The 26145-nt window shown below is 40.4% G+C and overlaps 1 protein-coding gene across 2 annotated transcripts in view; it reads right to left on the bottom strand.

The window, feature by feature from the left end:
- Positions 1 to 25126, bottom strand: part of bbs4 (Bardet-Biedl syndrome 4) — a 69480-nt gene extending 44354 nt beyond the window's left edge. The window contains exons 1-3 of one of the 2 annotated variants that reach the window (XM_028823431.2): positions 25048 to 25126; positions 7460 to 7511; positions 6147 to 6226 (exon numbers count right to left, since the gene is read on the bottom strand). In XM_028823431.2, the coding sequence (XP_028679264.2) occupies positions 6147 to 6226; positions 7460 to 7511; positions 25048 to 25086 (171 nt within the window). In that variant the 5' untranslated portion in view covers positions 25087 to 25126. Of the gene's footprint in view, positions 1 to 6146; positions 6227 to 7459; positions 7512 to 25047 lie in introns of those variants that run through there. The other variant, XM_051920325.1, reaches the window with a different exon arrangement.
- Between the last annotated feature and the right edge of the window lie 1019 nt (positions 25127 to 26145).

Below are 26145 nucleotides of genomic sequence, written 5' to 3'. Positions count from 1 at the left end.
AAGAAAGTGACAGAGCTAAGAAGCGAAATTACTAAAATAGATGAAGAACAAGCCAGGAGTCCAAGTGAAGCTCTTCACGGGAAAAGTCAGGCCCTGCATACAGAACTTAACATCTTAACAACTAAAGAAACTGAACAACTTATTTATAAGTCAAGACACGGAGAAAAAGCTAATAAGCTTTTAGCTCAACAAATTCACAAACAAAAAGTTCGCAATGCAATACTAGTAATTACCAACACGAATGGACAAGAAATCACTGACCATAAAAATATAATGCACGCATTTAGAGATTATAATAAATCCTTATATTCTACTGAGTTCAAAGAAGACAACACACAATCTAATGCATTACAGACACCACAAATAGATGCTTTAAGTGCTGAGGAACTGGATAAACCTCTGATGCTAACAGAATTACTAGATGCTATAAAGTCACTTCAAAGCGGGAAATCAGCAGGCCCTGATGGTTATCCCGTAGAATTTTATAAGAAATTCTCCACTCAGCTAGCTCCCCTCTTATTGGCAACATTTACAGAAGCTAGAGACAACCAAATACTACCTCAAACATTTCATCAAGCATTAATCACCGTCTTTCCTAAACAAAATAAGGACTTGTTACAATGTGCATCATACAGACCAATTTCACTCCTGAATAATGATGTTAAGATACTCTCAAAAATTCTAGCTAGAAGGATGGAGAAAGTGCTGCCCTCGGTAATATCACAGGATCAAACTGGGATTTATTAAAGGCCGACACCTATCTTCCAATCTCCGACGCTTGTTTAATGTTATATATTCACCAGCAAAATCAAACACCCCAGAGATGTTACTATCATTAGACGCAGAAAAAGCATTTGATATGATTGAATGGAATTACCTTTTCACTGCATTGGAGAAATTTGGGTTTGGCCTGAATATTTGTGCATGGATCAAACTACTGTATACCAATCCAGAAGCTTCAGTTTGTATTAACAACATTTGTTCAGACTACTTTAAGCTAGAACGTGGTACCAGACAAGGATGTCCCTTGTCACCACTGCTGTTTGCAATCGCCATTGAACCACTGGCGGTTCACTGTCGAAATTCTTATCAGACAAAGGGGATTATCAGAGAAGGACTGGAACAGAAAATTTCTCTTTATGCAGATGATATGGTCTTATATATATCAGACCCAGAAAACACTGTGCCTGCAGTTTTAACAGCACTCACAGAATTTCAAAAGATATCTGGTCTTAGAATTAATCTGAATAAAAGTATACTCTTTCCAGTGAATTCACAAGCATATAATATTAGATTGGACACCCTACCTTTTACCATAGCAGATCAGTTTAAATACCTAGGGGTAAATATCACAAGTAAACATAAAGCTCTTTATCAACAACATTTTGCCGTCTGTGTGGAAAAAATTAAGCAAGACTTGCGTAGATGGTCAACCCTTCATCTCACTCTAGCTGGAAGAATTAACATTGTTAAGATGAACATCCTTCCTAAACTTCTTTTTTTATTTCAAAACATTCCAATATATATCAATAAATCGTTTTTTAAGCAATTAGATCCAACAATAACCTCATTCATTTGGAACTCAAAACACCCATGTATCCAAAGAGCAACCCTACAAAGAACTCAGCCAGAAGGTGGCATGGCTTTACCTAATTTTCAGTTTTATTACTGGGCAGCAAACATACAAGCCATAAAAACCTGGACACAAAAAAATGAACACACACAGGCTTGGTTCACAATAGAAGTAAAATCCTGTAGTACTTCTTTATACTCCCTGCTCTGCGCTCCAATAAATGCAAGTTATCGCAAATATACTAATAACCCAATTGTACTTTACTCACTCAGAATATGGAACCAACTTAGAAAGCATGATGGAAAAAAAAAAAGGAAAATCTTTTATCCATGGCACCTCTGCAAGAGAACCACCTCTTTCAACCCTCGCAAACATATCCAGTTTTTAATACCTGGAAAAGTTTTGGGATTAAAATGCTCAGAGATCTTTATATAGACAACATATTTGCATCTTTTGAACAATTATGTTCCAAATTTAACATCCCAGCTACACATTTCTTTCACTATCTTCAAATTAGAAATTTTGTTAAACAGAAACTGCCCGATTTTCCTCACCTCATACCCTCCACCATGCTGGAAAAAATACTGCTCAATTTCGAGGAATTAAACACCATTTCCACATTATATAAAATCTTATTAGAGTCCCTACCTTTCAAAGACCCAAGAAGACATTGGGAAAAAGATCTCTTAATCAATATATCAGAAAAGGAGTGGAAGGTAGCAAAGCACAGAATTATTCAACTAAAAATTATATATCGAGCTCATCTGTCTCGCTTAAAACTGTCCAAAATGTTTCCAGGGCAAGATCCAACCTGCGAACGCTGCAACCAAGCTCCTGCCTCACTGGGACACATGTTTTGGGCCTGCACCAAACTAACATCATTTTGGACCAAAATTTTTAAGTGCCTTTCAGACAGCCTTGGGGTCACAATCCCTCCTAACCCTTTAACAGATGTGTTCGGTGTTCTTCCAGACAGACTTGAAGTGGAGAAGGACAAGCAAACGGTGATTGCATTCACTACACTTTTGGCACGCAGACTTATTTTGTTAAATTGGAAGAATCCTAATTCTCCTCTGATAAGTCAGTGGGAAAACGATGTTTTATATTACAGTAATCCCTCCTCCATCGCGTGGGTTGCGTTCCAGAGCCACCCGCGAAATAAAAAAATCCGCGAAGTAGAAACCATATGTTTATATGGTTATTTTTATATTGTCATGCTTGGGTCACAGATTTGCGCAGAAACACAGGAGATTGTAGAGAGACAGGAACGTTATTCAAACACTGCAAACAAACATTTGTCTCTTTTTCAAAAGTTTAAACTGTGCTCCATGACAAGACAGAGATGACAGTTCTGTCTCACAATTAAAAGAATGCAAACATATCTTCCTCTTCAAAGGAGTGCGTGTCAGGAGCACAGAATGTCACATAGATAGAGAAAACAATCTCTAGCAAACAAATCAATAGGGCTGTTTGGCTTTTAAGTATGCGAAGCACCGCAGCACAAAGCTGTTGAAGGCGGCAGCTCACACCCCCTCCGTCAGGAGCAGGGAGAGAGAGAGAGAGACAGACAGACAGAGTTTGTTTTTCAGTCAAAAATCAATACATGCCCTTCGAGCTTCTAAGTATGCGAAGCACTGTGCAGCATGTCGTTTCAGGAAGCAGCTGCACAAAAGATAGCAACGTGAAGATAATCTTTCAGCATTTTTAGACGAGCGGCCGTATCGTCTAGGTGTGCGAACAGCCCCCCTGCTCACACCCTCTACGTCAGCGCGAGAGAGAGAGAGAGAGAGAAAGAAAGTAAGTTGGGTAGCTTCTCAGCCATCTGCCAATAGCAGCAGTAATTGAGATCTATCAGTCTGGTAAAGGTTATAAAGCCATTTCTAAAGCTTTGGGACTCCAGCGAACCACAGTGAGAGCCATCATCCACAAATGGCAAAAACATGGAACAGTGGTGAACCTTCCCAGGAGTGGCCGGCCGACCAAAATTACCCCCAAGAGCGCAGAGACGACTCATCCGAGAGGTCACAAAAGACCCCAGGACAACGTCTAAAGAACTGCAGGCCTCACTTGCCTCAATTAAGGTCAGTGTTCACGACTCCACCATAAGAAAGAGACTGGGCAAAAACGGCCTGCATGGCAGATTTCCAAGACGCAAACCACTGTTAAGCAAAAAGAACATTAGGGCTCGTCTCAATTTTGCTAAGAAACATCTCAATGATTGCCAAGACTTTTGGGAAAATACCTTGTGGACTGATGAGACAAAAGTTGAACTTTTTGGAAGGCAAATGTCCCGTTACATCTGGCGTAAAAGGAACACAGCATTTCAGAAAAAGAACATCATACCAACAGTAAAATATGGTGGTGGTAGTGTGATGGTCTGGGGTTGTTTTGCTGCTTCAGGACCTGGAAGGCTTGCTGTGATAGATGGAACCATGAATTCTACTGTCTACCAAAAAATCCTGAAGGAGAATGTCCGGCCATCTGTTCGTCAACTCAAGCTGAAGCGATCTTGGGTGCTGCAACAGGACAATGACCCAAAACACACCAGCAAATCCACCTCTGAATGGCTGAAGAAAAACAAAATGAAGACTTTGGAGTGGCCTAGTCAAAGTCCTGACCTGAATCCAATTGAGATGCTATGGCATGACCTTAAAAAGGCGGTTCATGCTAGAAAACCCTCAAATAAAGCTGAATTACAACAATTTTGCAAAGATGAGTGGGCCAAAATTCTTCCAGAGCGCTGTAATAGACTCATTGCAAGTTATCGCAAATGCTTGATTGCAGTTATTGCTGCTAAGGGTGGCCCAACCAGTTATTAGGTTCAGGGGGCAATTACTTTTTCACACAGGGCCATGTAGGTTTGGATTTTTTTTTTCTCCCTAAATAATAAAAACCACCATTTACAAACTGCATTTTGTGTTTACTTGTGTTATATTTGACTAATGGTTAAATGTGTTTGATGATCAGAAACATTTTGTGTGACAAACATGCAAAAGAATAAGAAATCAGGAAGGGGGCAAATAGTTTTTCACACCACTGTATATATATTTCTTCCTTTCTTTTGTTTATTGTTGCCTAATTAAAAAGCCCTAAGCAATTCTCCTTTGGCTAAGCTCTCCTTCTCAGGGGTGGGGTTTGATTTGTCTTCAATTTTTTTTTTGTTATAAATTGATCTATTTGTATGGAATGATTACAATAAAATTATTATATAAAATAAAAAAAGGATATAGAAAACAAAATACCAGTATGTGTTATTTTTTTTAAATATGTAAATCTGACACTACTGCAAATTTCTAAATGCAAAATAAAAAGAAAAAAACCTGTCAGCTAATTAAACAATGAGACCAATTAAAGGCAACAATGACTGACTGATTGAAAAGCTGGCTGGAACAAAAACCTGCAGCCACGGGGAACCTTCAGGACTAAACGTTGAAAACCACTGGTGTAAAGTAGCAAGTTATAAATGTACCTAGAGCTCACTTTGCACAGCATTTGTAAAATACAAGACTTTCATCTATACTTATGTCACAATCCAAACACACACCTTCTGTACATTTTTGATGTTAGTGTGATACACACCCCACAGTTTGTACAGTTTCAGTGTTGAATTAGTGGCTTTGTCATAGTCATCATTATTAGTAAAATGAAGGTATTTCATAACGAGTAAAAAAACATCACTCCCTCATAACTTTGCCAAAAAATGGGTGTCTGCAACAACTGGCTTGTGGACCAGTACCATCTCTGCACTGGTTTACCCACAATGCCCTGCAGTATCAGGAGACTGAAAAACAATGACAGGCTGCCAGTGACTGTAACAAGCAGATAGTTTACCGTGACTTTCTGACACTGCTCAGAATAACATTTTCTCCACCAGACTATCATTGAAAAATCGAAAATAGTCCAGATAAACATGATCAACAGACATCTTTAGACCAGAGTTACCTGTAAATTGGCAACAGTGAGGCGCAGGATTGTTAGCAGTAGCATGAAGCCAACACCAAACATCACTAAAACTTGTCATGTCAGAATCTACCAAATAGGGGTCAGTTTCACTGTCAATGTCTGGTGACCACTTCACATCGTTATCACTGTCAGTCGACTCGACAACAGTTCAGCCAGATGTTATTTCATCCATTAGATGAAGACAGAACGCTCTCCCGAATTATTTTTGCTTTGGACTGTAAAGTGGATGATTACACAAAACCCCAAGCCTGACTCAAGCTTAACTGGATTAGCACTGAATTCCAAGCCCAAGTCACACACCTTAATGCCAATGAAGTTAATACTTTGCTGAACATTTTGCCATAATTACACCTTCACATTTTTTAAGTATGTATAAGTTTGCAAGCTGGTTCAGCGGTAATTCTCATAAAAATGTACTAAATGTAGCCAAGTGTGGAGAAATTATGCATAAGGGAAGCCCCAATAGAAAATAGCAAAAATATTCGCTCTAAAGCTGAGCTTTGGCTTTTTGTTTCATAAACTACTGTTTTTTTCTTTATTTAATATAAAGGGACATCTTATCCATTTCTCATACAGTTTGTACATTCTTATATGGCAAATGGTTAACTACCTTACAGGTTTCATAATCCTTCTGGATATAGTGAAGATGAATCAACCAGTTCCTTCTTTCCAAAATTGGTAACTCTTGTACTGCAGGAAAAATAAGAAAGACATGAAACTGTCAACATAATGACACTACCAATACACTATAATTTGTGCAATGAAAATTACTTGTTTAAAATGTTTTTCCGCTACAATAGTTACTTTATACACTTCCCTCATATTGCAAACTTCATTTCTGAATAATTTTGCAAATTATCTTCATCATTTATTTTTCTATGATTTGTTTAAGTTTCTTTTAACTTAATGTCAAGTTGCACAAAGCATTTTTTTTCAGCAGGTGTTGCTTTCTTATGTGCCTGAGTGAATTTCAGACAACATCAGGCAGGCAGCGTGGTGTAAAAGCAAATGTGTTGGATCGCCATCAGTGTAACACGAAGTATGTTACTCTGGCAAAATGCTGTAAAGGCACAAATATAAGTCTGTTTAAACAATTCATACTATAGAGTATTTCTGTAGTTGGGATGTTTTAAACCAGATGATCTCAAATCTCTTTTTCCATGAGGACACAGTGGCTGTAACCAAATTCAAAAATAGCAACCAAAACTTTTAGTTTAGTAACATGCAACATAATTAGATATCCCAAACCTTGTACCTGTTATTGTTCTACTGTGTCATATATTCCATCCAGCATACACTATTCTAGAAAAATCAACAGAATGCACTGGCAAAGATTAGAACCCCTAAATCCTTCATCTTTTCACTTTCTCCATATTTCATAAATGGAGGAAGTACTGCTTTCACAAAAAAATCAACTTCAAGTTTTTAATGAAAAAAACTTTCAAAAAGTAGACTCCAATTTAATAAAAGTCACGGTGGCAGGGAGCATTTTTCTAAATTTCAACGACAAGTCACATTATTCTTCATTTTGAAATAACAGACAGCGAGCTACAGAAGAGAAGTGCGACAAAGGAGCGCAGAGTATCAACTGGGCTTTAGACAGCATGCTAGGGAGAAGAGTCTTGGTAAGGACAACTCAGAGATAACCATTTACATTTAAGAATGACGTATGATCCATAGAGAAGACAGGTTACATCTTTGTTTAAATTCAACTTCTAGCCGAGTCTCCATTACAGTTCATGCCCACTAAAAATGCTTGTGAAGTTTTGTAGGTTATTCTTATTGTCAAATGCACCAAATCCTGCTGAAAGTCTGATTCATTTAATCTTTACAAGTGGTTGTATGGTTTTTCACAACTACCCATAATTCACTACAAACAAATAATGAAGAAAATTTAAACATTAAAACAATTTTTAAACATACCTTTTTTTGATCGTGGTCTCTTATAATCAGTAGAAACTGGAAGCTGAAGACTCTAAAGAAAACAATAATTAGAATTAGTTATTTTATAAACACTAACTTAACATCACTGAATGTTCACAAAGACATTAGACTCCAGTAAAGTCTACCCAGTCTGCCTATTTTTTAACCGGAACATAGAGAAAAGAACGTTTTTTTCTAGTTCTGTCATTTCTTACATATAATTTTCTTCAACAATTAGAAGCAACAGTTTGCTGCTCAAGGTCAGGTCAGAGCAGATGATGTCAAATACGAGCCTCATTAAAATAAAGTCACCAGAAAATTTCTGAATACTGGCATTAGCTACAGTGAATTTCTATAATCACAAGTATTAAATAGGAGTGTCCGCTTAGTGTGTATAAAAGAAAAAATAAAACAAAAAGAATGTTTTTCACTATATCTGCCTCTTACTAAGATTATATAGATTGCATTATTTCAAGAGCTGACTGGAGACCTGGGGCCTCATGTATATGCCGTGCATAGAACTCACACTATAACATGGCGTAAGCACAAAAGCGGGAATGTGCGTACGCACAGAAAAATCCAGATGCAGGAATCTGTGCGTACACAAACTTTCACGTTCTTCCACTACATAAATCCCGATCAGTGTGAAAAGAAACGCACGTGCACTCGCCTTCTCTCCCGCCCCAACTCCTCCCAGAATTATGCCTCTTTGAATGTGCAAATCTATATAAATAGCCTTCTGTGAAAAGACAATGGGAAAAGCACGGGAGAAAATATAAGAATTTCAGTGAATACCAAGTGGAGGCAAAGGAAAAACGTACTATTTGTTGGTTTAAACAGTGGTATAATCAACAAAAGAATGTTGATCGAGTGACATAGTGTCAGAGAAACTCGAAAGCTCAAGTTCACAAAGTCGCACAGTGCCCGATAAAATAAAGAAGTTGTTACATATCAAAGTCGGCGTGAAAAGGTGACTCGCAGCGGACCATCTGAGTGTCATATGAAAGCTTATTAGGGTACAGAGAAAAAAAATATGCACACAGTGGGAAAAAAGCACGAAATGTCAACTTTAATCTCAAAATTTCCACTTTAATCACGTAGTTTATTTTGTCATTAAAGTAGATCATCATAAACTTCATCTTAAAATCGTTTAATTTACTAGTTTCTCAAGTAGCATGTTAAATGCTTTGTTCCGTGTTTGATCTTCTATGTGCTCTGTGTGTGAATCACTACGTGCTTCCGTTCTTTCTCTTTCTCCGACAGGACACAGAATCCATTACATTCGTGATATTACAGCTCTCTGAATAATTAAAATACTGAGATATATACGTGATATCTTTTTCACGATGATAGGAATGAAAGCATGTTATTTAAACATGGGAACACGGTGGCGCAGTGATTGTTCATATCTCACGCAAGAGGCTTGCTGCGCCATGTGCGACCTTCGATGAAATAATTTATTACAGAAGTACTGTCTCTTTCAAACGTACTAACCTCCAATTCCTGTCCTTACTTTTCTTTCTCCAAATACCCAATTGCCACACAATCAGCTCTGTAATAGACGTTAAGCCATCTGTAAGCTTAGAACGCAGATTCTTCAAAACTTTTAAGGAACATTGAAATATCTTCGTAGTACATGTTTAATTATTCTATCCATCTATCCTTCCAGTGTTGCGTCAGCACCAGCAATAATACAGCGCAGGAGCTATCCGTGAACTAGCTAGCACTGCGGCACCGTGTCCTCACATGTTTAATTATTAACAATACAGATTATTTAAATGAAGTTAAAGTTTTATCTGTATACTATAAGCAACATATTTTGCTGCATTTCATCTTAAAAATGATATCGTCATCATACGTGCTTTATAAAGTGGCGCAGGCTGTGCAATATTATAATTGTAGTGCAAGTTTACAGTGGGGTAATTGTACTTATAAGTACAAACAGTTCTACAAGGAGCACCTGATGGACTGATTGAGTGCGTTTATAGTTCTTGGAATGAAACTGTTTCTGAAACGCGAGGTCCGTACAGGAAAGGCTTTGACGCATTTTGCCGTGGCTGAGGTAGTGTGTGTTTGAAACTATATACCGATAATTCTCTTTCTGATCAGCTGCTGCTGTGATTCCCCACTCAGATACAGTGATATAAATACTCAGAGTGGTGCAGTGAGAGTAATATGGAAAAAGATGATCCGCTGTGTCAACCCTTTAACGGAAGCAGCTGAAAGAAGAAGAAGATGCAGTGAGCATAACAACGTTAAAACAGTTATGGTATTTGGAATACTATGGCTATTCCCTGGACCATTATATTGCTACAGGTTAATTACAATCAGATGCATTACACTAATAAACAATATGCAGTTAATTTCAGTGTACAGTAATCCCTCGCTACTTCGCGGTTCACTTTTCGCGGATTCACGACTTCGCGGGTTTTTAAATACAAGTGATTGCCCGCCTATCGCGGAAGTTATGTTCCAGACCCATCAGCAACAGGAGAAAATCCGCGATATAGAAAGACCATATAAATAAACATTGTTATAGTTTAAGCCTTAAAATACCCATCCCACATGCTTTAAACACATGTAAACTTAAAAAACACACTTTGTTAACACATATGATATGTGGATGTCGGGCTAAGGATATGAGTAACATCTCACTATTATAAAACATTTTAACTTCACGCAAGACAAGACAGTGAGACAGGAAAATTGGTGATGTACAGGCTTAAAATTATTGACACGCAGAGCGACAAGCAGCACAAAGCCAGCACAAAGTCCACTTCTCCTTAGCGTTCATTCAGCTCCCCACCCCCTTGACAATGCGAAGTGGCAGGAGCCTACTGCGCTTCCGGGGAGGGGGGGTTTGAGCGAAGGTGCGTTCAGCTCTCACACACCCACACACACACACACACACACACACACACACACACTCCTTCTTCTGAACACGCAGAGCGAGAAGCAGGCATTTTGGCAGACGCAGCACAAAGTCCATTTTTGCTCAGCGTGAGTTCAGCTGCCCCCCTTCACAAAGCGAGTGCAGACACATTGACGTCTGATCGCTGTGTGCAGTGTGCAGTGTTGGTCTGAGGTGTTTAAGAATGTAGAAAGTGTTTAAGAGCATAGGAAGTGTTTATAAGAGCGTGGGAAAGGTTAACAAGAGAGTGAGAAAGGTTTATAAGAGTGTGGGAAGGGTTTATAAAGCCTTAAAATATGTATAAAAAATAAAATAAATATAGGTCGCTACTTCGCGGATTTTCACCTATCGCGGGGGGCTCTGGAACGTAACCCCCGCGATAGGTGAGGGATTACTGTATTTATAAAGCTGCGTCAGGAATGTGGGTCTAAGAAAGAAAGGGTGACCACACAGGAACAGTAGCACTGCTTGGACGCTGGGTGCCGCCAGTCTGCAAAACCAAGTGGAGAAATTGCGTACGCCAGTGTATGAGGTACCGTGAAAATGTGCGTGGCTTTACGCCAAGTTTAGGTTTTATACATCGCGATTTCAGCGTGGAAACGTTCGTACGCAACATTTCTGTGCGTACGCACCGTTTATACATGAGGCCCCTGGACTACATTTAAAAGACTGGCTGCTGCATTGGGAGGAAGGCAGAACAGAGCCCTGCAGTGAGTGGCTTCAAAATTCACACTTCCAACGATGAGTTCAATATTTTTCAAGTCAATATTATTTCTTCACAATAATTGTATACATTACTTATAACTTTGTGTTCTAAAGTGAAGTATTTTTTTTAAATAATTTTAAAAACACTTTGTTCTTGCAGCTTACAATGAGGTGTAAGGGTACACAATTCCACAGGTAAATGAAGAAGTCTTATAACTTAATCAAAAGTGTTACTGAGCACTGATCCACGTCTTGAAATTATACTCATATTACAAAACAGCACATCCCTGTTATTTTAAGAAGGTAAAAAAGAGAACTTTTGTTGCGAGATTCAGCCATTTTAAAAGGAGACCGGCTATATGTTCCATTTCGCCAACTACAGTGCATCCGGAAAGTATTCACAGCGCATCACTTTTTCCACATTTTGTTATGTTACAGCCTTATTCCAAAATGGATTAAATTCATTTTTTTCCTCAGAATTCTACACACAACACCCCACAATGACAACGTGAAAAAAGTTTACTTAAGGTCTTTGCAAATTTATTAAAAATAAAAAAACTGAGAATCACATGTACGTAAGTATTCACAGCCTTTGCTCAATACTTTGCTGATGCACCATTGGCAGCAATTACAGCCTCAAGTCTTTTTGAATATGATGCCACAAGCTTGGCACACCTATCCTTGGCCAGTTTCTCCCATTCCTCTTTGCAGCACCTCTCAAGCTCCATCAGGCTGGACGTAAAGCGTCGGTGCACAGCCATTTTAAGATCTCTCCAGAGATGTTCAATCGGATTCAAGTCTGGGCCACTCAAGGACATTCACAGAGTTGTCCTGAAGCCACTCCTTTGATATCTTGGCTGTGTGCTTAGGGTCGTTGTCCTGCTGAAAGATGAACCGTCGCCCCAGTCTGAGGTCAAGAGCGCTCTGGAGCAGGTTTTCATCCAGGATGTCTCTGTACATTGCTGCAGTCATCGTTCCCTTTATCCTGACTAGTCTCCCAGTCCCTGCTGCTGTAAAACATCCCCACAGCATGATGCTGCCACCACCATGCTTCACTGTAGGGATGGTATTGGCCTGGTGATGAGCGGTGCCTGGTTTCCTCGAAACATGACGCCTGGCATTCACACCAAAGAGTTCAATCTTTGTTTCATCAGACCAGAGAATTTTCTTTCTCATGGTCTGAGAGTCCTTCAGGTGCCATTTGGCAAACTCCAGGCAGGCTGCCATGTGCCTTTTACTAAGGAGTGGCTTCTGTCTGGCCACTCTACCATACAGGCCTGATTGGTGGATTGCTGCAGAGATGGTTGTCCTTCTGGAAGGTTCTCCTCTCTACATAGAGGACCTCTGGAGCTCTGACAGAGTGACCATCTGGTTCTTGGTCACCTCCCTGACTAAGGCCCTTCTCCCCTGATCGCTCAGTTTAGATGGCCGGCCAGCTCTAGGAAGAGTCCTGGTGGTTTCAAACTTTTTCCACTTACGGATGATGGAGGCCACTGTGCTCATTAGGACCTTCAAAGCAGCAGATTTTTTACTGTAACCTTCCCCAGATTTGTGCCTCGAGACAATCCTGTCTCGGAGGTCTACAGACAATTCCTTTGACTTCATGCTTGGTTTGTGCTCTGGCATGAACTGTCAACTCTGGGACCTTACATAGACAGGTGTGTGCCTTTCCAAATCATGTCCAATCAACTGAATTTACCACAGGTGGACTCCAATTAAGCTGCAGAAACATCTCAAGGATGATCAGGGGAAACAGGATGCACCTGAGCTCAATTTTGAGCTTCATGGCAAAGGCTGTGAATACTTATGTACATGTGCTTTCTCAATTTTTTTATTTTTAATAAATCTGCAAAAATCTCAAGTAAACTTTTTTTCACGTTGTCAATATGGGGTGTTGTGGGTAGAATTCTGAGGAAAAAAATGAATTTAATCCATTTTGGAATAAGGCTGTAATATAACAAAATGTGGAAAAAGTGATGCGCTGTGAATACTTTCCAGATACACTGTATCTTGTTCATCTTCTTTTGGGTGGATTCACCTTGAAAGGCTATTGCCAAGTGCCCCTCCTTATTGACATTACTGAATGCTGATGCACAGATGTGAACCATTGTCTCTGTTCTATAGACAACTAGACAATAATAACGGAACGAGGCACAATTATGGTCACTTCCATTCTTTCATTTATTTGGAAAGTTATTTCTTTATGTTGCAAAGACTGTTTACTGCCACTACAGCTTCTTGAACTTTCATGTGCCAGCCTGCCCGTTCAAATGTCACTGTATTGTGCCACTTGCATTGCAAGCATATGAGGGGAAGAAAAAATAAGTTTCAGCTAATAACTTGTTCACAGTATAATCACCTCACCACCAAAAGGGATAGAGAATGCCATGCAGTATTTTTTATCCCATTTCGAATTGTGCTCGCTTCATCCCCGGCTACCCCACCAACGAAACCACCCCAGGGAAAAGAGTGCAATTACAAAAGAAAATAGAATGAAACTGTGGCTGGGGTGGCCAGGTTTGGGGGTGGGGGGGCTGAATTAAATCAGAATTAGAAACAGGATAAATAGTCTTACAAGTATGTGTCGATCATTTCAGTGGCATCACAGGGAAAATGGGCAGATTATACCATGAACAAGTCTCCTATCCTCATGCGCTGGTGACAGCCCCTTGCAACTTTAAAGTGGCACAGAAACACTGGTTTAGGTGTATGTGTCTGTATGACTGTGCCCTGGGATGCCAGCAAAGGGACTGTATCCATCCATGTAACCCAGCACTGGAAGAAGCTGGTATGAAAACGCATGCATGTTAGTGCTGGGCAGTATGGCCAAAATTCTATATCACGGTATTTTTCAAAATTGTACCGGTTTCGGTATTCGACAGTATTTTTTTTCCCTAATGCATGAGTAGATGTTAACCACATTTTCCACTGCAATTACTGCAGTAGACTGGCTAAGAATAACCTATTCCACTGTCATGAGAATTGTACATTGTACAAACAAACATTTTAATGTGCACACAAGTATTAATACAGGTTTGCATAAAGTGATAATTTTCAAGGAGGGGGGCACTAATGAAGAGAAGGAATCACATTGCATGACAATTGCAGTCAAAATATAGAACCATTTTATTAACTAAAATTTTGACAACATATTGTCAACCATCCAAAGAGGCATTTAGATTTAGTAAAATATCCAGAGGTGCTTGTCAAAAGTTGTATTGCACTGAACATGTCTTAGAAAAGGAACAAAAGGTAAATATTTTTGTAAACCAACTACACTTTCTGTTAATGTTAACAATCTCTGACTGACACATTAAAGTGACTTTTTAAACAACTTTACCATCAATAAACTGCATAATATTTAAACTAATAAACAATAACAAAATAAATAATAGTGCAACTTCCAGTGATAATACTATTACTTCAAAACTTCAAGCCCAGGTACATTACACAGTATTCACCAAAATAAAATAAAACAAGTGCAACTTGGTGATGACATCTTTACCAACTGAACCATCATTAAGGCAAATTGCATTAATATGGACCTTGCTTCAAGCTAAGCTATATACAGTGGGGCAAAAAAGTATTTAGTCAGCCACCAATTGTGCAAGTTCTCCCACTTAAAAAGATGAGAGAGGCCTGTAATTTTCATCATAGGTATACCTCAACTATGAGAGACAAAATGAGAAAAAAAATCCAGAAAATCACATTGTCTGCTTTTTGAAGAATTTATTTGCAAATTATAGTGGAAAAAAAGTTTTTGGTCAATAACAAAAGTTCATCGCAATACTTTGTTATATACCCTTTGTTGGCAATGACAGAGGTCAAACGTTTTCTGTAAGTCTTCACAAGGTTTTCACACACTGTTGCTGGTATTTTGGCCCATTCCTCCATGCAGATCTCCTCTAGTGCAGTGATGTTTTGGGGATGTCGCTGGGCAACATGGACTTTCAACTCCCTCCAAAGATTTTCTATGGGGTTGAGATCTGGAGACTGGCTAGGCCACTCCAGGACCTTGAAATGCTTCTTACGAAGCCACTCCTTCGTTACCCGGGCGGTGTGTTTGGGATCACTGTCATGCTGAAAGACCCAGCCACGTTTCATCTTCAATGCCCTTGCTGATGGAAGGAGGTTTTCACTCAAAATCTGACGATACATGGCCCCATTCATTCTTACCTTTACACGGATCAGTCGTCCCGATCCCTTTGCAGAAAAACAGCCCCAAAGCATGATGTTTCCACTCCCATGCTTTACAGTAGGTATGGTGTTCTTTGGATGCAACTCAGCATTCTTTCTCCTCCAAACACGACGAGTAGAGTTTTTACCAAAAAGTTCTTTTTGGTTTCATCTGACCATATGACATTCTCCCAATCCTCTTCTGGATCATCCAAATGCTCTCTAGCAAACTTCAGACGGGCCTGCACATGTACTGTACTATCTATCTATCTATCTACTGGCTTAAGCAGTGGGACACGTCTGGCACTGCAGGATTTGAGCCCCTGGCGGCGTAGTGTGTTACTGATGGTAGCCTTTGTTACTTTGGTCCCAGCTCTCTGCAGGTCATTCACTAGGTCCCCCCGTGTGGTTCTGAGATTTTTGCTCACCGTTCTTGTGATCATTTTGACCCCACGGGGTGAAATCTTGCGTGGAGCCCCAGATCGAGGGAGATTATCAGTGGTCTTGTATGTCTTCCATTTTCTAATAATTGCTCCCACAGTTGATTTCTTCACACCAAGCTGCTTACCTATTGCAGAGTCAGTCTTCCCAGCCTGGTGCAGGTCTACAATTTTGTTTCTGGTGTCCTTTGACAGCTCTTTGGTCTTGGCCATAATGGAGTTTGGAGTGTGACTGTTTGAGGTTGTGGACAGGTGTCTTTTATATTGATAACGAGTTCAAACAGGTGCCATTAATACAGGTAACGAGTGGAGGACAGAGGAGCCTCTTACAGAAGAAGTTACAGGTCTGCGAGAGCCAGAAATCTTGCTTGTTTGTAGGTGACCAAATACTTACTTTCCACCATAATTTGCAAATAAATTCTTTACAATCAGACAATGTGATTTTCTGGATTTTTTTTTTCTCATTTTGTCTCTCATAGTTGAGGTATACCTATGATGAAAATTACAGGCCTCTCTCATCTTTTTAAGTGGGAGAACTTGCACAATTGGTGGCTGACTAAATACTTTTTTGCCCCACTGTACATAAATAATAAAACTGCAACTTGCATTTCTAATGCTATTTGTGGTATAGGGGGTCTGCAGCTTCAAAAAAAATATATGGTCTGTTTTTAAATCCAGTTCACCGTGTCCGCCTCTGTGGGCGCAACTGCACGACTGCGGGGAGTTGATGAGGTGATTGGTCGAGTTGCACCCAATCGTTCTCAATTGCTTCATCGGCTTACTGCGGCGTGTGAATAAGACGCTGCGCCCACGGAGACATATATTTATGGGCCGGCAGGATAGGGGGAAGGAAAAAGGAAAAAAGGTAGAACACAAGGAGGTTAAAGAAGGGAAAAGGCAGTCATGGGAGACGATCCAGACATCAGGAAGGAGAAGGCAACACAAGCTGGGGCTCCGTGAGGGAGCGCAGGCTGAGGCGATCTAGGGGCTGGTTCACCCCACTGACTAAGCGTGTAGAGTGGGGCGAGCGAAATGCAAGACATCCCAATGGATCGGAGGATCGACTGAGTGAGCGCAAAGGAAAACAGGAGGTGTGCCGACCTCGGAGAGTCTGGTTGCGCAGTGTGGCGGCAGCCAAGACAGGAGTTGGCAGAGAGCAGTTCGTGCTGCAAAGTCTCCGCCAGCAACGCCAGTGAAGGGTGAGCCGTGGAGACAGAAGGTGGTGTGCTGTGATCGGGCGAGGAGAGAGGTGGCATTTTAATGGATTTCTTTATTATGGATTTTAATCCCCATGCTTTCACTGGCTTTATGGATTTGCTATTTATTTGGGTACTGTATTTTTCTGAACACTGTACAACGGACACTTTTGGTTTTACTTTGACTGTTTTTAACAAAAGCACTTGAGCACTTTCCAACATCCCCTGGCTTCAATGAGATTTCTCAACTCATCTCGGTCATAACTATCGACGGTGTTGGTTCAACAGACTCCCATGTGGGAAGAGGGAGTCTGTAGGGGAGTGGGACCGGCACCGTCACAATATTACACAGTAACCAGGTACATTACACAGTATTGAAAAAAAAATAAAATAAAACAAGTACAACTTGGCTTGCAGTATTATCCAGTAGTATAGAAATAGTATTCACACATTTGAACATAATGGTCCACATCCGACCTTTTAAAACCAAAGTATCTCCAGACAACAGACACGGCACCTTTTTTCGTCAAAAGTTCTTCTGTGTCATCATGTTCAACGTTATCGTCTGCTACAGCTTCCGTTTCGGAATGTTCTCGGTCCATTTTCACCGCTCAATACCTCCACTAACACATGTACTCCGTTACATGTGTATTTAGCGGTGCAGCAGTGAAAAAGGCCCCCCCTTAAACAGTTCCCCGCTGCGCCACGTTCTGAATGTTGTTTAGGCTATTTAAACCGGTGTTCCGGTATAAGAAAAATCCATATCATAACAAAAATAAAAAACTGTTTTTGGTATGAACTGGTATACCGCTCAGCACTAATGTATGTATTAGTTTATTCCACACATGAAATACAAGACAAAAGCAACAACAAGAAAATTAAATAAATAAACCTTTTTTAGGGCAGGAGAAGACAGATGAATTGCAGCACAGAAAACCAATCTATTGTACGAAATGTAAGCTTCCCCAGTGTCTAGTGGTAAACGAAATTGTTCCAAGGACTGGCAAGAAAAAAAAACCACAACCAGCTGTTTACTTGTTGCTTTACTGTGACAAAAAGTGTTTGCGTGTACTCCTATAAAATTAAAAAATATAACTGCAATTGTAATATTAGGTTTGAGAGACTGTTTAAAGAGACTAAATATTTTCAAACAAAGGGACACCTTGTGCCAAACAGCAGACAGACTGGGGCACAAAAGAAGCTTGATTCTAGAGTTGTGCATCATAAAATGTCTTGGTTATGAACTCTATAATCCTGTTTTTTTTTTTTGTGTTTTATTTAGTTGATATTGGTGTAAACAAAATCACATACAGTAAATGCTTTATTTTAAAAATTTGAAGCGTTGTGCTTGATACTCTTTATCCAGTTGCAGCTCCTTTATTATCATAAATAAGTAATAGCCATTTATTTTTGGGTATGTTATTTAGGAGCAATAATTCCAGAAAACCCTAAGTGCATAAACTTAGATTAATTTGTAAAGTTTTGTTTTCACTTTGGGGCGGCACAGTGGCGCAGTGGGCAAGCGCTGCTGCCTTGCAGTTAGGAGACCCGGGTTTGCTTCCCAGGACCTCCCTGCGTGGAGTTTGCATGTTCTCCCCGTGTCTGCGTGGGTTTCCTCCAGGTACTGCAGTTTCCTCCCACAGTCCAAAGACATGCAGGTTAGGTGCATTGGCGATTCTAAATTGTCCCTGGTGTGTGCTGTGTGTGGGTGTGTGAGTGCCCTGCGGTGGGCTGGCGCCCTGCCTGGGGTTTGTTTCCTGCCTTGCACCCTGTGTTGGCTGGGATTGGCTCCAGCAGACCCCCGTGACCCTGTAGTTGGGATATAACGGGTTGGATCATGGCTGGATGGATGTTTTCACTTTGACATTTAACATTCTGTTCCTGATGATTGTTATCAAAATAATCATTAAGAGTTGTAAGGCAACAAAACATGCCAAAGTCCAAGGGGTATACAAGTTCTACAGGCTCTGTATGTGCATCACTGCATACAAAGGCGTATTCATGCAAAGGAAGACAGAAAATAAGCTTTGGAATCTAATTAAGTACACCGTTAGTGTGAAATCAGACAAAGTAGATGGAAGAAGACCAGATGAGTGTCTGTTCAAGATTCACTGAGCTACAGAAAAATAAACAAAACAGACCACCTGGGTAAAGAGAGGCTAAGGAGGAGACAGAGAAGGAATGGTATCAATCAGGGAGGGAGCAAGACAAACAAGCGGGGAAACAGGAAAGTGGTAAGAGCACAGTCTTTGGAGAAGGTGTAAGAATAACTGGAGGAAAAAGAGAGATGGGAAGAGAATGATTTTTAGATTAAAGATGAGCAAAGTGTGGTTTTGAGTGAACATTATAAGATCAAGAAGAGATGAAAGGAGCACTTCAAAAAGCAGTTGAATAAAGAAAACCCAAGGGGATGAAGTTCCAAATGAAGGGCTAGTGCCAAGAATAAGGAGACACTGATAATAATGAAGAATGGAAAGGCAACAGTACTGGATGAAATACCAGTGGAAGACTTTAGGAGAAGAGGGAGCAAATGCACTGTGGGATCTATAGCAGATGATCTTTGAACAGGAGAAAATACCAGAAGAGAGGAGGACAGTGTGATTGTACCCATTTATAAGAAGAAGAAAGATATTTAGGATTGTGGAAACTATAGAGGACTAAAGCTTATGTCACACACGATGAAAATCTGGGAGAGGGCTATAGAGAGAATTTTTAAGAAATAGACCACCACTGGGGAGGAGCAGTTTAGTTTTATGTCAGGCAGAGAAACTACTGACTCAGTCTTTGCACTGAGAGCTCATAGAGAAGCCCAGAGAAAAACAGAAAGGCTTGCATAAGTTGTTTATTGATTTGAAGAAGGCTTATGATAGGGTGTCACATCAAAATGTCTGGAGGAGCATGACAGAGTAGGTGGCACCAGAGAAACACGTGCCGATTTTACGGGATATGAACAAGGAAATGAGAACCCTAGATGGAAGCAGCATCAGGTAAAAAAAGATCCTAGTTACAGTAGGCTTACACCAGGGATCATTTTTAAGCCCTTACCTGTTTGATCTGGTTATGTATTTGCTGACTCGTGGGATAAAAGGCCAATCACCCCAATGCATGCAATTTGCTGATGACGCTGTCTTGTGTAGCACCAGAAAGGAAGAAATAAATGATGAGGAAGGGCTCCAGAAGATAAACAGGAAGAAAACAAAGCACTGTCCATCCATTTTCTGATGCTTATCCAGCTCTAGATTGTGGGGGCAGCACTCTGAGCAAAGATGCCCAGACATCCCCTTTACCCACCACCTCCTTCATGGGGATTCCCAGGCCAGTAGTGAGATATAATCTCTCCAATGTGTCCTGGGTCTATTCTGAGCTCTATTCCCACTTGGACACTGCCCAAAACACCTCCGCAGAGAGATATCCAGGAGGCATCCTAATCAGATGGCTCCTTTTTTGTGTTGGAGTGGCAGCTTTGCTTTGAGCTCCTCCTGAATGTCTGCTCTCCTCACCCTATCTCTACGGCTGAGCCCAGATACACTGAGAAGGAAACTCCGTTCCAACACTTATTACTTGTTCGAGTTCTTTCCATCATTACCCACAGCTTGTGATCATAGGTGAAAACAGGAACGTAGATTGACCAGTAAATTGAGAGCTTCGCCTTTCAGCTCCGCTCCCTCTTCACCCCAACTGACCAGTACAACATCCACTTTACTGTGGATTCTGCTCCAATCTCCCTGTTCATTTCCTGCTTCCTGTTCCCCTCACTCGTGAACAAGATCCAGAGATACTTAAACTACTCTACTTGAGGAAGGGCCCCTTTTCCAATACATGGAGGGCACCCCACTCTTTTCCGTCCAAGAACCATGAGCTCGGACTTAGAGGTGCTGATCATTATCTCAGCCTTTCACACTCGTCTGCAAACCACCCCAGTCCGGTCACAGACCGATGAAGGCCGCAGGACCACATCACCTGGAAAAAACAAAGACGTAATCCTGAGACCACCTACCTGGACACCTTCTAGACAAGGCGGCATAATATTTGAGGTTTAATAATGATCTGGATTCAGAAGTAAGCCTGCAGAGAGAGCTATTGAAAATATATAATAAACACCTAGGATCAGTGGCAGTCCAAGATGGAGAATTTGAGGCAGAGATAACGAAGAGTGCAGAATGGATGGAACAATTGGAAGAACATATTAGGAGTATTGTGTGTTCAAAAAATCAAGGAGAAGGTTAAAGGTAAGGCTTTTATGACAGTAGTGTAACAAATGATGATGTATGGAGCGGAGACATGGCCAGTAAAGGGAGCGCAGGAGAAAAAACTGGATGTGGAGGAAATGAGAATGTTGAGATGGATGTGCAGAGTTACAAAAAAAGGGCAGAAGAAAAAATAATACAATCAGAGGTACAACAAAAGAATGAGAGCTATCTAAGAAAGTACAGGAAGTAGGCTGAAGTGTTAGGGACACGTGATGAGCAAAGACAATTAAAAGAAGAGCGATGGAAATGAAAGTACATGGGAAGAGAAAGCAAGGGAGGCTGACACAAAGGTGGACAGATGAAGTAAAAGAAGATCTGAACGAAAAAGGGTCCGACTGAGGAGGAGGTGCAGGAATAAGCTGAATGCAGAACACTGATCAAACACATTGAAACTCATTCTACTTTTAAGAGATGAAGAGGAAAATATGGTAAACTAAACATGCTTTGTAAGTTGCTGTGGATAAAGCCATCTGCTAAATAAATAACAATACAGTTCTATTAAATATAATCGGTTGTTTATTTGCCTTTTCAATCTAGTTTAGAACAAAACAAAGCAAGTCTTCAGAACCCATGGATCCTATGGATTTTGATATGGAACAATTATGATTTAACTGAAAAAGACTATAAATTCAAAGGATTTTAAAACGGCACCAGGCCAGAGAGACATCATAATTGCCAAGACTAGGAGGAGAGAGAGAATCGACTGCCAAAGAGATGACAACTTGGTCTGACGTTGCCAACTACAGACTGCCTGGTTTAAGAAATCAAAGACTGCAACAACCAAAGCCATAGCCACCTGAAACAAAGCTTGCTGTGTGACTGATTTGAACTGTTCAGGTTGTATGCTTTCATATCTAACATTTACACCTGGATTCTCTTTCAAATAATTAATATATACAATTAATAATTAAAACAGTTTAAGGATTGCTAAAGTTGTCTTCTTGTTTACAGACATTAAGCAATGACCAATGATTGTAAATAAAATGAGCCGTGTCCATTTAGGTTACATACTGTCAGGGGTCGTGATCAGCCCTCGGCTTCTGTTGAACTGTGTAGCCCTTTCAAAGGTAGCCATCGGGATACAAACTCCCGACAGGAGTAGACATTCCTGGCCTTTGCTGGGGTATTCTGAAGTGTAGCCCTTTCAGGGGATGCAATCTGAAGACCCGTAAGTGAATCCCAGCAGAGATGCCAGAGCAGTTTCTAGCCCCTGGTAAGGTACTGAAGTTGAGGTAGCTGGCCTTGGCCACTGTTGAGATATTCTTGCTTTATATTTGAGTTTATCTGTGCTGAGAGAATGCTTTGCAGGACATGTGTGTGACTCAAGGCTAACAGTTTAGATATTTCCAGTATTAACTTGTCCACCAATACAAAAAGAGCCTTAGAGGTTAAAGTGCCTTTCCTGGACACTTTTACACACACAACAGACTGTGTGTGCCAGGCCTACATATTAATGACAAGTTAACTCTGTGTGTGCGACTGGCAGTGCAGGGGGATGGTAGTAAAGAGGTCAATGTTTTTAAGCAACAGCAGATAAAATATGACCAAATATCTATCCAGCAAAAGAACATTGTGGTGCCAGTCACTAACAGAAGCAAAACTTTAAATTCTTGTCATAAATTAACATGTTTTGTCTCGTTTGAGACTATTTTAGCTGCAACCCTGCAATAAAGTTTACTTTGACCATGAGAAGTATCGCTCAGAAGGTGGAAACACACCCTGAACGGGACTGCAATTCATCATATGGCACACTCACAAAGGTTCTCACTGGCGTTGGGTAGGTTACAAGCGGCCAATAAAGCTAACCTGCCATGTTTGTGGGATGTGGAAACACAAGTACTACGCAAAGGGAGAATGAGCAAACTCGCCGGAAGCAGCAATTAGTTTGATGTTTAATGGCCCTTTGATTGGTTCTTTCCATCTAATCAAAAACAAAATTTAGATTTTTTCATATAGATGCATATCAGACCGATAAAACACATCTGTTATTCCAGGTTGTCCCATTGTATCTGTGCTAACAGCAGCATTAATCGAAACTCAAAAGCAAACTCTTGCTAATGCAAGCTGCTGCAAATAATTCATTTCTGTCATTTCCCGCATATTCTGTCCACATAGCTAGCTTAGCTACCTGGTCCCAATGCCACTGTCATGTTCTACATTAAAAGAGATTGAAGGTCATGCAGGAAACAGGCAATCTAACATGAAGTGGACTGAAAGGTATATGTTTGCTCCAGCTGGAAAAGAAGCCTGTGTGTTTCCTGTGCACTTATCAGCGATGGAGGAGTACAAGTTAACACTACTCACCCTAACTTCAACACAGACTTCGAGCTCTAGCCTTGTGCTTTCAGTATTAATGTGCTACTCCATTTCAAGCTTACATTGGACAATAGAGCGCTACATCAGCATTGCTACATCAGATATTAGCAAAGATGAAAAGACGGTTATAGAATTATATTTAATTATAGTTTGTAGTTAGGATATAGCGGGTAGGATAATGGATGGATGGAACTAAAAATCTGAGAACAAAATGTATGGCCTCTTGACTACTAGCATCATTATAATAATCTGTCCCTGATTCAGAACTAATTGAAGAGCCCTGTGCTGCATTATACTCTTTAATTTAGAAAGACTTTGCACAAGTCTCACTGTAGGTGACGGTTAGACGTACAAATGTAAAGCAGATGCGGCCATAATGTTGAGTCTGCGCCCCACGACTTTGTCTGACACATGACCGCATTACACTAAGGCTTCTTTAATCGGATTATAGAAGAGGTCGTAACCAGATTAAAGTCTCTTTTCCTTATTGACACTACAAGCTACAACTATAGTTGTTTCCTTACAACTTCTTAAAGAAACACAAAACACACCGTATATTTTTAAATGTTTTTAAGACTTCCATAAATAGCCTGCTTGTTTTGTGTATTATAACCCGGACAGCTGCTAATGGTTGTAGATTTAGACTTCAGACTTGCACAAGATATACAAATAGACACCTTTTAAAGATACACCGTGTTGTTTGGGGAAAGCAGACTTTTTTAATCCTAAAAAAATTGGAGGGGTTAAGCAATTTAAAAATGCAATAATGCTGGACACTATTCAGACTTTATAAACTTTAGTTTTAAAAAAATCATGAAAGGGGCAACACCCTTAAGGACTAATTAATGTCATTAACTACGCATCACATAATTAACTAGTATAACCTATTTGAAGTTTAAATGAAACGAAACAATATAAATGAATATAAACAAAACCTGCATGCAGTAAGAATGAATCTCAGATTGAATTGTGTCTCATACATACACTCAATCTAAACATTTATGTGAATCCATTTACCGAAGCAACCCTAATTTCTGCACCATTTACTCTGGACGACCCTCGAACACCCACACCGGTCCAACGGGGAGTTTGGTGCCCGTTAACACGCACGTTTATGCCAGCCTGATGTGGATAAGGCCCTTAACCTGAAAATTATTCCAGGGCTGCGGTCACTGCGCTCTGACCCCCCAAACGTCATGTGAAAAGACCACTTGCCCTCGGGGATTAATACAGCATATCAAATAAGATCAAACACTGTACGGGGATGAGCATGATATGCTGCACTAAACACTACGCCACCGTGCCATTCTAAGAAGAAGTTAGGAATTAAAATACACTAAAACAATATGGCTTAAGTTTGCTTGCTTAAGGGACATATCAAGTTTTCAATTTTTTCATTACTAAAAAAAACAACACCAAAAGCAGTTAAACCTTGTTAAGCACTTATTTACATTTTAAAAAGGGAACCGTGCCAGTAAAACGAATGCAGGATAAAATTCATTTCTCACTATCTTCAGAAAACGACCCACATTTACAGATTTTTGTCAATCTGCAGGCGCTCGTGACTCCCTGTACTTCACACAAACAAACGTACCGTTTCTCGTGCCGCTGCCGCCGCCTCCTCCTCCGCCATGTTTAGTCAGCAATAGGAAGTTGACGGTTTCCAAGGTTACAGTGCCCCGGAATCACATCCTTGACGGGCCTCTCGAGGCTCCTACTACGCCTGTTGTGGTAGCCGCCCGACTTGACAGAATATAAAAGGGAGGGTGGGCTCCTGTTGACCCTGCTCAGGATGGCCAGGCTAGGAAGATGGACGCTAATAAGGCGTATGTTGAATTCATAAAGTGTCACGTATACATGTAAGAATTAAACTAAGGTGACCAGAATTTTTTGGGCCAATCCGGGGACAATTTGGAGAGTAGGGACTCTAAACACTACAGAGTACAAAGCGAAAGCTTATCACGTGGTTTCTCGTCAAAGTTGCAGGATGCGGTAGAGCATAACCGCCGTCAAAACACCGCGCACGCGCGCCGAGTTCAAATTCACGTGGTGATGAGATACATTCAAAAAAGTGAACCAGCTGAAAGTGGAGACGAAATCTTAAACCGGGGACAAAACGGGGACATGTTTCTGAGTGGGGACAGTTGTCCGAAAAAGGTGACTGTCCCCGGAAAACGGGGACGAATAGTCACCTTAATTAAACGTAAAATATCGCATCCTCAAATCTAACCGTTCACTAATTGTATTTATGTATTTATTTGAAGTGTTTTATGTCTTCAGAACCTCTGGACCAATACACTTAATAAACAGGCTATTGTTTCTTTACAACGACTGGGAAAATGGTTTAAATATGTGTTGTGTTGTAGATGTTTGAAGTCATTCCTATCAGAAGTGAAGCGCCAGGACGCGTTGCGCGGCGGAAACAATTAAGGTGGACAAACCGCAAGTCTGCGCCACAGAAACGTTAATCACCCTGGTAGCATTATCATTAAAAGCACATTATAAATCTAGTGAGCGATTGATTATCAGTCAATATGAATACGCTGACAAATAAAACTGAATTAAATTAGCTTTAGGAATTTCTTAAAACAAGTTTATACTTGAGAAACGAATAGCAAGAAATTCATGTTATGTATGCAGGTGTACAGACAGATTAGGCTACAACAACATCCATTATGTGACGGCTTACAAA

The sequence above is a fragment of the Erpetoichthys calabaricus genome, chromosome 17 (genome assembly GCF_900747795.2).
Source record: "Erpetoichthys calabaricus chromosome 17, fErpCal1.3, whole genome shotgun sequence".
Lineage (NCBI taxonomy): Eukaryota > Metazoa > Chordata > Cladistia > Polypteriformes > Polypteridae > Erpetoichthys > Erpetoichthys calabaricus.
Note: the sequence above shows the minus strand (reverse complement) of the source record. Positions and strands in the feature narration are given on the sequence as shown.